This window comes from Diachasmimorpha longicaudata, chromosome 14 (assembly GCF_034640455.1).
Source record: "Diachasmimorpha longicaudata isolate KC_UGA_2023 chromosome 14, iyDiaLong2, whole genome shotgun sequence".
Classification (NCBI taxonomy): domain Eukaryota; kingdom Metazoa; phylum Arthropoda; class Insecta; order Hymenoptera; family Braconidae; genus Diachasmimorpha; species Diachasmimorpha longicaudata.
In genome coordinates this window covers 4,653,831-4,666,714 of record NC_087238.1, presented here as the reverse complement: position 1 = coordinate 4,666,714, position 12,884 = coordinate 4,653,831, and the positions used below count along the sequence as shown (strand labels likewise).

The following is a 12,884-nucleotide window of genomic DNA, read 5'->3' as shown; positions in this document are numbered from 1 at the left end:
GGGAGACAAGGCTTTGAGTGGGGATCGTATAAAGTGGGGGTAACTCTGAGGACTACAAACCCTTAGTTGAACTATATATCTCCAAGCAAATCGATATCCACTCAAATATTGACTTCGAGATTGTGTGTGGTGTCCTGTGTGTCGCAGGCCGAAATATCAGTCAAGTTGCAATGCGTTTTTAACATCATCTGAAACGATATTGTGGTAACGAGAGTAATAAGTGTACGACAATAAATTAAACGTCCAATCGGTGACAAACTGAGGGTCACAATGATTTTGGTGCCGAGTGTTGTGTTAATATTCCTGATTGGATACTCGTATGCGAGCTTTATACCGACACAGACCTCCTTCGACGATCATGGAGGTAACTTTTCAGCTATCATTTCCCATGATATCTCGGATTCTTCTCTCGTTTGACGAAAATCGAGGTCGTTTTCCCCTCGCGAATGGCTCTTGGCTTCTCTACAAAATCAATAATTATCCGGAGAGTCGATGAGGAGGGAAATTTTTGGTCGTCATTTATATTTTCATTTGGAGAGGATCCTACAACTTCCCGTGTGTTTCAATGAGAGCACCTGTGATGGCGAATTCATCATACTATAGTCCTCAGTGACACATTCACTCTACACTCCTATTCCCATACTGTAGATATTTTTCTCTCGTTTAATGCGATGATATAATTTTTTTTTTTGATATTGCAAAATCGATATCAAAGCTTACAAAGTATTCTCGATTTACAGAAGAGTATCGTCACCCCTGTACGGAAAAGAATAGGTTTTCATTGACGATCTATTGACTTCAGAAAATTATTTATTTTTTCAATATCACATTTCTCAAGTCAAGTCAATTACAAGGCAATCCTGATTAGATTTGGATTATGCTAATTAGATTGGTCTAGAACCTGGTCATGTCAGCTACAAACTCTAATGAGCTCCTTCAATAATTATGACCAGTGAAAAGTTTATCGAAATATTTCCCTCTAGAATCATAAATTTAGAAAAATGAAAAATCGTAAAGGGATAGCATTTAAGGTTCCCCGCAACATAGTCATCCTCAAGAGCAATCAGACTGCCACCATTGACACTTAATTAAATTCCCCTAAGACTGACTCAATCCAACAAATCTAATTTTGAAAAAATAAATCTTTCTCTCGAGTGAAGAAACTTTTTCCAAAAATACTTTTTGACTCAGTCTAAAGAAGACAATCTTACAAGCCGACCTCTTATCAATATTTATCGATTTCTTTCCCTCTTCCAAAAAAAGTAACTTGTAATTAAAAGCCCTTCGTACCAATTACTCTCATATATCATCATCCCATCGATCAATGCACTAATTATTCTGTCAATATTTTTTTTTCCATTGAAATCTATCCTTCAGTACCGAGATTGGATTTGGATAGTCTTGAGTCTGGTTATCACGGTTTGGTGAAGGAAAATGAGACTTTAGTGGAGGTGACCCCCCAGATACGTGCACTGGGTGCAAAAATTTGTTCGTTCCGCATAGCGAATAAACATCACGGTGATGCGCCCTTTGAAATAATCGTCAAAGAGAGAGGCATTGCAAAATTGAGGGCACTGAAAGTTCTCAATTGTGAAAAACGACGGAATTATAAATTCGATATAGCTGCTGTCGCTTGCAATGGAGCACAATCGGAAAAGTACGTTTCAAATAATGTTACGTCCATAAATGTCAATAAACACTTGTACATGTAATGATTTTTTTTTTTAGTGCCACTGTACACATAACAGTGATAGATGTAAATGAGTATGCCCCTCAGTTTCTACAACCGGCCTATGTTAGTACAGTGGACGAGGGTCGTCTCTACGAGGAAGTTGTTCGTGTTGAGGCATCAGATCGTGATTGTACACCAAAATTTGGCGACGTATGTAAGTATGAAATTCTCACAGCTGATCAACCATTTGTCATTGATAATGAAGGAGCAATACGAAATACTGAGCCACTGGATTACGAAAGATCACACAATTATATTCTGAGTGTTGTTGCTTATGATTGTGGTATGAAACAATCAGCACCAGCAATGGTAACAGTCAAAGTCAATAGAGTTTGTTCACCTGGTTGGCGTGGTATACCGGAGCGTGTTGATTATGCAGCTGGTGCTGGATCTGAAGCATTGATACCATCAGCAAGACTTGAACTCTGTGATGCACCATGTATTTTGAGAAGTTTAAGGGCGACATTGACATTGACAACTGATCACATTGGCAAGGGATGTGATAGAGATACTTATGGAGTTAATAGTCAGCGAAAACTATGCGGTGCATCTAAGAACAGTGTTGATCTTCTTCCACCTCCTGGGCCGACAACCACTTGGACGTCTTCATTGTCACGAGACGAGGGCAGGGAGGCTGATGAAATTTTTGAGTTTGATGGAAGCAGTTCTGCTGCTATTGTTCCACAAGATGTTCTCAATCATACTTTGGCACAGAAATTCACTATTGGTGTTTGGATTAAACATCTACCACATCCTAGACAGGATCCACATGTCAAAGAGCATATTCTTTGTGCTGCTGATGATCACAGTGAGTTGGAAATTTTTATGTCAATTTGAAGTAGCTCTACCCTTTTAGTTAATTCAACAATTATCGAAACCTGCAGGAAAATTTTCAGATAACTCGATCACAATTTGAAAAATATTCAGAAGCAGTGTATCCGGTCGGTAAAATACTGACCTGAGGGTAGAGCTATTTTGAAGATGTTCGACATCTTTTCAGCGAAAATTCACGCTTTTTAAAAGTTTTACGTAATTAATGCAAAAATACTAACTTTTTCGGGTTTTGTCATTATTTAATGACTCACGAAGCTTTATATAATGATGCGATAATTTTCACGAAAGCTTGTAGAACATCTTAAGATTGATTCTTACAAAAATGATTATTTATATTTGTTATCCCGTATATTATAACAGAAATGAACCGCCATCATTATGCTCTCTTTATTCGCAATTGCCGATTGATACTGCTCCTGCGACGAGATTTCTCCGAAGGTGATCCAAACATATTCCGTCCAGCAGAATGGCGTTGGAAGCTTCCACAAGTATGCGATGATCGTTGGCATAATTTTGCTATACAAGTAGATTTTCCTCGTGTTAGTCTGTTTATTGACGGTGAAGAATCGAACAGTGGAAAAAAAACTCCCGAGGTCATAGATGATTGGCCCCTACATCCAGCAAAAGATGTCAATACAACTCTCGTAGTAGGTGCATGCTGGCAAGGTTCAGATAACAAAACAAAACATCATTTCCGGGGTTATCTGGCTGGTCTATCAGTACTAGTTGGAGAAACTGAAAGAACAAAAGTATTTACATGTTTGCGTAGATGTCAAGAGGGTATTCATGTACCCTCAATGGATCTTCTCCAACCCGGCACTCAGTTATCAACAAATTCCGATTTAACTGAAGTAAAAATTGATGGTGATAATCATACAAATGTTGAAACACTTTTACGTCACATTGGCTATTCAAATAGTCGTCGCTTCCCCACACCCGGACGACGTAATTTCCGTTTAAATACAACAATCGTTTGCGAAGGTAGTGAAAAACGTCCTTTGACAATACCATCGGTACAATCGTATGTTACTGTTTTACCACCTCCTCGTCCAGGTATAACAGTCAATGGTACATCGTATGTTGCACGAGAATATTCTGATTTTCGTTTAGGCGTTAGAGTATTTCCAGATGCACGTGTCACAGCTGGCACAGCAACGAAACTCGATGCTTGTGCTGTTAGTGTTTATCCAAGTTTAAATCCAGATCATGAAACTCTTGGTTTACCAACAGATACACTACATCAATTTAGATCGATATCAACGAGAATTGATCACGATGGTGTTGTATTGTCAGGAGCTGATACACCTTACAAATATCAACAACTCATTCGTTTGATAACATATACTAATAGAAAACCAGCTTACTATCTTGATCGTGTTTTTAAACTCACTTGTTCAGAGCTCAATGGTAGATTTGCTAGTAATGAATATGTACAGACACTAGCGGTTATTCATCCTAAGGAAAAACCAACTTCACCACCTCATCAATCAACTGAAACACCAGCAATTGCTAATATATTGGAGCCATTGCCTGGACATTCACAGTTGTCGAGACATCACGCTGATATTTCGGATGAATATTCAACTATTAATCTTCATGATGGAAGTAGAACACTCGCTGGTTCTGGTGGTAGTCATGCAATAACTATTGTTGCTGCTGCATGTATTGGATTTCTTTTGCTGATGGCTGTTGTTGGGGCAGCTAGGGTACGTGGTGCTGCTAAACAGAGACGTACAGCTGGTGATGAACTTGCAGCTGAAACTGAAATGGCTTGGGATGATTCTGGGTTAGCTATTACTGTCAATCCCATGGATCGTTTGTCTGATAATCATAACCAAAATTCACATCAGAGAGATGATGATGCTGATGATTCTGGAACTTCTGATTCGGAGGATGATTCATTCAGAGATGATGATCTTGATACTACTGATTGTGAGAATGATTGCGATTTGACAAATGGTAGACATCGACGCCATCATAATGCACCTCATGATCTTGAGTGGGATCACGATCATGGAGTTTAATCCTTGAGTCGATTCATGACATTTCATTATTGATATCATTTTTCAATGATTCGGTATTAAGGGGAGTACTCAACGTTTTAATAATGTCATGTGGAGATGAACATCATTGATATCATCGTTATGAAAAATCCCCAATTTGTTTTTTCAGTAGACAAGTGGTAGAAGGAGTCAAGTCATTTCGGACTGTCGACCAGTTTTTGGTGAATATCTCGAAATCTAGGAGAGGTAGCGAAATTTTCATAGGAATCGCTTTGGTGGAGCTAATTAAGCGCTACGGAAAAGGTAAGGGCAATAATTTCGATATCTCCCATACATTCAGAGATATTGCTCAAAAACTCGAATGGTCCGTCGACTTACTTCACTTTATCACTTCTTATCATTTTATATTTTTCGTTTTTCCGTCTATTTTATGTAATACGCATCAATACTCATCGACTTTTTTTTACCACAATCATTCTGGATGAATGATTCTTACAGAATTATATCATTTAACTCAACAATTACTGCTTATTTCGAGGTTTACAGAGGTGATTCTAAAAAAATGTCGTATTATATCCGTCCCCGATAGATGGAATTCTCAAGAAGTTAATACATATTGGATATACAATTATATGAATTATTATAATCGTTAGTACTCTGCTTAAGCACCGTTTAAACAGAACAAGAAATTTATAAAAGTGCGTGCACGCTTATTTAATATAGGTTTACACTTTCTACCCACACTATTTCGTCGCATCGGCGATTGGTAGATTTTCAATGGAATAATGTGTATGCAATCGATGATTAACATAATAATAATGATAGAGAACAACAATTCGCCATCATTCATACTTACTGAGAAAAAACATAAGTCTAAATATATTTCAATTTTTCACATGTGGCCGGAAATAGAGAAATTTATTTTCAGGTAATGAATCATTGTTACTCTGCCATATCCAAGTTACTCGATAGTATTTAATACTTATCGCTAATTTTATCCAATTCATTATATTGATTATTATTATTGTTATTGCAAAGGCTTGATAATATAAGTTCGGTGGGGTTTATTGGGAGTCACGATCGTGTGCTTGGAAACTAACAGACGATAAAACGTTGGATAGGGAAGCAAATATATAATTAACGACAAGTCCGTTAGTTTACGCATGAATAAATAAAGGGGCTGAGATAATCCCCATTTTTGTTTCAATAGTCAAACACGTTAATTGATGTTAATTTATATTTGTTTTTTAGGGGCAGATCAAGATAGAGTAGAGTAAAAAATCGAATCTCTTGATGAATTTTAAATGAATAATAACCCATCTGACTTATAATTTTTGGCCGTGAAATAGAAATATTATAGCATATCCATATACATTGATATTCATCGAATTTCTATCCCGATTATTTCATCTCAAAATAATACATAATGATTTGACGCGATCTGACCTGCCATATTAAATTTTAAGTAATTTATTGCTATTGTTTCGATTTTTTTTTAATGCTTTTGCATTTTTTTTTACAAGTAAATTCCTTCTGATTTTTACATTATGACAACACTGTTTACATGTACATGCACGTATGTATTCCGACAATTAAACCCTCTAATTATATATGCGTATGTGCAGAATATTTATAACTACATACATGAAAATCCGCTCGTTTTTAATTGCAAATGTTATTTTATTTTGCATTTTTAAGGTACAATATTACCTGCTTTTTCATGAAATTTATTGCTCTCTAATCCCAGTGAAATTTAGGTAAAAAAAAATAAGTTGAAGTGTGATAACAATTTTGACATAAACTCATGCGAATGATTTCTTTGTCCCCAGTGAATTATCATATATTGCGTAGCGCAATGCAACGTTATTACATTAATTTGATCATTTTATTTAATGAATGGATTACATATGTATGTAATTATAATGAAAAATCGATCATCAAATGGATAATCCTAATAATTTGTGTATGGATATCAATACTTCATAGAATCTATGAGACAATTTATTTTTTCAATATGCATATCATATCATTTTTATAGGACAACTGTCCCATTTTTCAACAAATGAACATTGAATGGAAAAAAAAAAATTAATAAAATGTAAAAAAAAAATGAATGAGGATAAGTGCAGACCTGTGCTATCACATCACTGTTGTGACGGCTGCATGTACCACTGTTGCATTAATTTTGCTCATAGTCTTTTTAAAAATCTACGTTTTTATTTTTTTCCCTGCCAACAAATAATACTCTACAAGTATGCTAACTAAAACTCAACGTACATTAAATGATTATAACGAGAAAATAAATTAGTTGCAGACACCTGTATCTCAAGTGAAATTTGGACTGCATCAATAATTGAACTATTTTTTCCAATAATACAAGATCTGCTTTTATAAATTTTACACTAAAAAAATGATAGTTTATATGAATAAAGACTATTAATTGAAAGAAATTATTCGAAAAATGAACAATACTTAATTTATTCGTGTAATCAGTAAATGGAATATTGCAATTTTCATTCGATATTCATAAATATGAGATTATAACTCAAATATTTTTCAAATAGTTTCTAATCTAAATTATAAATTTCCACAGTCCTAGAATTTTCAAGCTCTGTGATTGAAAATTTCATTGTTTGTTATTAACAAGAGCTTCAATAGACAAAATATATTTATCGATTGAGATTTAATTATGACTGTGAAAATAAATAAACTCGTTCATGCATTTAAGTTCAATAGCATTTTTGGTTCATTGATTGTCGTAAGAGGATAGATAAATTTGTTGTATCCATGGCAAAAATACCTAGATGAATACACCAAGACGGAAAATGTACTTAAACCGAAGTCACAAATGGCAACTGTAGATTGAACAAATAAGATTTAAACAAAAAAAAAATGGAAAAACAATTAATTAGACTATATGGTGTATTAATGTAATAATATACGAAAAAAATGACTAAATCGATTGAAAAAAAAATGAATGAATATATTATAAATAGTTTGTTTTTCCGGAAAAGTCGATATGAATTAATGATCATGTAATTGTATTTATTAGACGTCAAAATATGCACATCCACATATTTATCATATATGTGAAACCTATATTGAATAATCAGATATTATATGTGCTCGTAATTATTATTTTTTTCACTATTTTACTGTGAAAAAATACATTGACCGGAGATTGTCAGCAATTCACTCCCAGTGACGTGCATAAACACGATGAAAAATTATACGTAACGAAGTGATATTTGAATGTTAAAAATAACATCTTTAAAACGACAATTGTAATATCACGATCTCATTAAATTGGGGTAAACAACTGAGATTTACGAATGCTTTGGAGCGCCGCAATTTAGAGTAATTGTGGATATAAAATATCAAATGAAAAAATGCAAATAATTTGCACACAAACTGGTTCCATTAATTAAAAAACTCGGCATAAAATTTAATAAACTCAAGGTCTTCAAAACTCATTATAACCCACAATGACGATTATGATTCCAACGATTGTAATCATTATTGTGATTATAATATGAAAATTTGTAATGTTTTTTTCCGAACTTTGCTGAAAAGATTTGAATTGTCGGTGATAACGTCTATGAACAGTCGTTTGATATTGTGTATCTGAATTGAACAATGGAATTTGAATAGTGGGCCGATAATTAGAAACAAAAAATACTAGCGGTCAGTGAAAAAGAGCTAGCCTATTACAGAAACATTACTGCGAGCTAATTTGAATATTCCCTCCTAATGAAAAAAAAAAAAAAACAAGAGAAGAATATGAAAAAAATATGAGTAATCGTATTCTACCTGTAAGATTATTATAATAGCACAGTTAAGGAATTAATGATAACGGTAAATAACTAATGAGAAAAAAAGAATTAAAAAGAATAAAATTGATTTATCATATGCTAACCGTGTTTCCATGATAATAATATACTGATGGTAAGCGCTTTGACTTGCTTAGAATCAAGAATGAACAATAATAACAGATGTAAGTAAAATGGTAAAGGTCTGGTGTTAATGGTGGAGACAGAGAAGAGAGAAATTTCAACGTCAATCTATCAGTTTATGACGCACAGAACGTGTCAAATTACTCAAGTTGATTAATCCATTGTACGAGAAAGGAATAAATATGAAAATTCGAATTGGTAATGTGCGATAATTATCGTTAGCAATTGTAGAGCATACACGCGCATATAGAAGCTGCACAGATTATAATTATAGAGTATTACCTAAACACACATATAAATACCACTAAGACATCAACTGTATTTGTTTAATAAAGATGTACATTCGAAAAAAAAATTTTAATTGACTGGTTTTATTGGATTTCTTTCTCTCAAGATCGATCGCTGATTTGAGGATTAGGGTACATGCGACCGTTCCTGATCACGATTATTTTTCAACTGCATCAAACTCAAGAGTTTGATTGATACGTGAATGTTACCGCCCCGTTTTCGAGGCCAGAAACTGTCTCATTTCGTGATCATAAACTGTCGCATTTGCTTTGAGTACAAAAATTCAAATATACGTCCATTTTATTCTGATAAATAATCCAAGATTTATTGAATCGGAATATAAATGTGATATTAACATCAATTAAATATAGGCGAGCACATGAGTTTTCCAATTGACTTTGAAAAAACTTTGTATTTACAGACTTAGAACCGACAAAACGATAAATAATTTTAATTATTTATTTTTAAAAATAAGGAGCATTGAAGATGGAATTTTTCATGGAGAAATCATGAGTGAAAGCAATAAATTAGCGCGATTCCGCTTCCTCTGATCTCTCGATCTTTAAAGTCGATATTGTTGAATCAACATCAACAAACGACTATCGTCGTCTGTTCTCCACTATTCAATGAAAATAATTTGATATTCTTCGCACTCCAATACAATAAAGCTCCTTGACATACAACACTCCACACGTATGGTATAAAAAATTCTTCTGGCTGCTCTTCCTCCACATATCTGAACTTCAACTCTGGAAATTTTCTCAATCGATCCTTGGGCCACTGCATTGTGCCCTGTTTTATCGCAGCTAATACTTGACTCACACCAATTTGGGATTGATCAGTCTGTTCCAGTTTATACGAAAAAAAATTGATGACCGAATATATATTTTGAATGATATCCTGAAAGGCAGAATGTGTCCTAAACGACTGAAATATATCTTTTTTATACAAAAGTGTGTAAACTAAATTTGGATTGTGGGCGAGCCGATGAGTCAAACAACTGTTGATTATTTCTAGAAGCATTCTCAGTACCTCTTCCAGTATAGTGAGATCTTGAATTAAATCAGAATTAGCATTAGCACCTCCATTAACATTAACAACAGCCGTCTCCGAGTGACTCTGACTCTGAATTTTAACTTCTAATTTTGCATGTTTCCTCGCAAGTGTTTCGAATAAACTCAGCAGTCTTTGGCTGACATACGGATGAAGGGATGAAAATTGCGCTGACATATTTGCTAATGCTGCTAAACAATTTGTGTGCAGATATTTATCTCGCATTTTCAACATGTTGTATTGTATCGTTCGAATGACCACGAGAATCAGAAGACCACCGAGCGATATTTCACTGATGCATCTCTCTGTGTACCACGTCACACCTTTTAACATCTGTCAAAAAATTCTCTTCGATTAATTTTCATTGTCATTTATGGATTGAGTATTTTCACTTACAATTTCATGGACTCGTTTGTTGAACGAATCGTCCTCACTGAGTATCAAAAGGATGATGAGTGACATGTAGATGTGATGCGATGTATTGTCAGGCGCGTGATAGAGAATTTGCAAAATCGGGGTGACCTTGAAACATATTACACATTGTCATGGAATGCCCCGTAAATATAATTCATCTAAAATAATAAAAATTATAATGACTACTTACCAAGAGCTGTATGTCTGTGCGCTTAATAATATGCCCTTTGACACTTGGATTTCTATGCAAAAGCATATACAACAGCAGAGTAACTTCATCACTATTGGATACCTTGCAGATTGTATTGTATAATTTATCAAAATTAAATCTGAATGGTATGACAGCCTTGGTTGGCATAATCGTCTGATCATCCTGAATATTATTGAAGGAGAATAAGGCATCTCTGTATGGATTATGTGTCGTGGTGCAGTGATTTGTGAGGACTAATAGGAGTAACAATGATTGACTAGCTAATGGTGTTTGTGTGTCTCGTTTCCTATCATCGTCCTCGGTAGCACCATTACTGCTCGATACTTGAATATTTTTCAAGCTGTTGCCCATGCCCATGGTGATGACATTCCATAATCCAGCTGAAACAATTGAGCGAATGTACACTGACAACCATTTTTTTGTGGTATATTCATTTACTTGAGAGGAGTACTTATTTTTTTAATTATATTTTTTCGATTGGGGGACTCCCATGAGGGCCTAATTGGGTCTAAATTACATCAATTACCTGCAATATTGAAAACGATACTGCCACCGGCTTCTCGAGACAGGAGTCCTGGTGGTGCATGTTCCTGCTGTGCAAAATTATGCAACAGAGTACAAACAACAACCGGTGCGTGCATGCTAGCCTCATGATTCATAACAATTCTGTACACAGTACTGTACTCAGCAGAAGTTTGTGAGAATAGTTGAACTGACAGCAGTACAAGAAGACAATTGACAGCCTCCAGATGTACAACATACGTAAATTCACAAAGTGGTACATCAATTATGATCTCAATTAGGGCCTCAAATAAAGATTCGAGTTTCGATACTGAATTTTTATCGAGTTCTTCACTCGATCGATTTACTACAGTCTCAGCATGTTTTATCATTTCCATTTCTCCAACAGTCTCGACAAGATATTTAAGAATACATCTCACTGCAAATAATGCATTGTACGTTTGCCAAGCTGACATTATATTTTGATTGGTGACTGATGCCAGCAGTTCACTTGTCCTCATTAATGTCACTTGAATCAGAGAAGCAAAATTTCCAGATGATAAATTATTTGTCAACAGCTTTTGACACATTCCGTCCAACCGTGAGTCCAATTCTATTTGATCGGTTCGAGTCACTGGGGGTCGCATGTTGAAGGAGAGAAAACGATTCCAAAAGGAATCGTCTGGGGCTATCGATTCCTTAGCACAAAAACGCTCCAAACAATCATTTCTGGATAGATCGTCGTAACGACTCGATGATGTACCCATGTCTCTGTCCAAATTATGTCTTTATCCTCTAAAACATATTATTCAGTCAATAAATATCGATAGATTCAGTGTTTCTATGATCAAGTCAGTGGTGATGTGGCACAACGAGATAACTCACTTTTGACTATTGACCGGTCTTCGGTGAATATCTCGGAATCTAAGGAAGATAGCAACATTCGCATTATAGCCTTTTTTGTGGGGCGAATTCAGTTCTACAATTAATGTCATTACAAAAATTTCGCTATCTCCTTTAGATTCAGAGGAATCGTCCAAAAACTCGACTCAAAAATGAGTCAGTTTATCTTGTTTTACCACCTTCTGACTGCAGTAGTTTATTATTATTATTTTAGTATTTTCGTTTGTTTATCAGATATTTTTCTTCAGGGATCGATCCTGGTTCTTCACTGAATGATTGAAGTATTCAAAATAATTTGTTTATTCACTATTCTGTTTTTTGTAATTGAAATTGATTTTTTTCTAGTTTTTTTCATTTTAACCTCTTTCATGATCCAAGTTACTGAGTAGTGCGTAATAAGAACACTTGTCTACATATTTTCTAAAACTAGACTAGTTCGGTTTGCTTGCAATGATTCTGACAGTTGTTGAGGATAAAGGTTGGCCGATAGTTGTAATTTTAGATGATAACTTACAAAAAAAATTAGGAAATTGCCGAGGTATCTTGTCATATCAACGTTTACACTTTAGACACTCTCTTTTCTGCCAGCAGAGAGCAGGAGTTTGTCGCTCCTCTCCTCTCGTTGTTGTGACGTTGTGACAATTAACATTTTGTATGTGACAGCCAATAGGTAATCGCATTTCGCAAAATGGACTCATTCTATTCTTTGTACTAGATTTGTAGCCGTTTGTACTGACTTTAAAATATTTTGGTAGTGTACCATTTGTTTTTAAATAAATAATGTAAGTAGTGACCTCTGTGTGCAATGAACGGAACTCTTGCCCACCTGTTTTGGTAAACAGGCTGGCACCACAGGGGGGTGAACTAATCCTGTTATTTGAATACCTTTTATTGCTTCTGGTAAACATGAACAAAGTAGGTAACATAATTACAATTGAATAACAAATGATTTGGCCTGAGAAATTAAGATGGCATCACGTGAAGGGAAACTA

At 34.9% G+C, this 12,884-nt stretch overlaps 2 protein-coding genes across 4 annotated transcripts; one reads left to right on the top strand and one right to left on the bottom strand.

Annotated features, from left to right (window-relative positions):
* Positions 1-27: 27 nt before the first annotated feature.
* Positions 28-8,877, top strand: LOC135169268 (calsyntenin-1). The gene is made up of 4 exons (XM_064134107.1): positions 28-364; positions 1,378-1,657; positions 1,729-2,540; positions 2,927-8,877. Exons 1-4 carry the CDS (start codon positions 271-273, stop codon positions 4,588-4,590), a joined length of 2,850 nt encoding a protein of 949 aa, XP_063990177.1. The 5' UTR covers positions 28-270; the 3' UTR covers positions 4,591-8,877.
* LOC135169269 (dymeclin) lies at positions 8,298-12,565 on the bottom strand. 3 transcript variants are annotated; one of them, XM_064134108.1, is made up of 5 exons: positions 12,407-12,565; positions 11,015-11,784; positions 10,468-10,868; positions 10,260-10,385; positions 8,298-10,196 (listed from the first exon to the last, which is right to left on the bottom strand). In XM_064134108.1, exons 2-5 carry the CDS (start codon positions 11,754-11,756, stop codon positions 9,399-9,401), a joined length of 2,067 nt encoding a protein of 688 aa, XP_063990178.1. In that variant the 5' UTR covers positions 11,757-11,784; positions 12,407-12,565; the 3' UTR covers positions 8,298-9,398. The 3 variants fall into 3 exon arrangements, with proteins under 3 accessions (XP_063990178.1, XP_063990180.1, XP_063990179.1); XM_064134110.1 differs by lacking the exon at positions 12,407-12,565 and adding an exon at positions 12,254-12,375; XM_064134109.1 differs by lacking the exon at positions 12,407-12,565 and adding an exon at positions 11,875-12,195.
* Positions 12,566-12,884: the final 319 nt, after the last annotated feature.

What these genes read in the sequence shown, in the direction of transcription:
- LOC135169268 (XM_064134107.1), top strand. Translation starts at nt 271, where the DNA reads ATGATTTTGGTGCCGAGTGTTGTGTTAATATTCCTGATTGGATACTCG. An exon ending in AATGGAGCACAATCGGAAAA is followed by an intron (nt 1,658 to 1,728) that starts GTACGTTTCAAA and finishes TTTTTTTTTTAG; the next exon opens with TGCCACTGTACACATAACAG. An exon ending in TTGTGCTGCTGATGATCACA is followed by an intron (nt 2,541 to 2,926) that starts GTGAGTTGGAAA and finishes ATATTATAACAG; the next exon opens with AAATGAACCGCCATCATTAT.
- LOC135169269 (XM_064134108.1), bottom strand. Translation starts at nt 11,756, where the DNA reads ATGGGTACATCATCGAGTCGTTACGACGATCTATCCAGAAATGATTGT. An exon ending in GCACAGACATACAGCTCTTG is followed by an intron (nt 10,386 to 10,467) that starts GTAAGTAGTCAT and finishes ATATGTTTCAAG; the next exon opens with GTCACCCCGATTTTGCAAAT. An exon ending in ACAAACGAGTCCATGAAATT is followed by an intron (nt 10,197 to 10,259) that starts GTAAGTGAAAAT and finishes ATTTTTTGACAG; the next exon opens with ATGTTAAAAGGTGTGACGTG.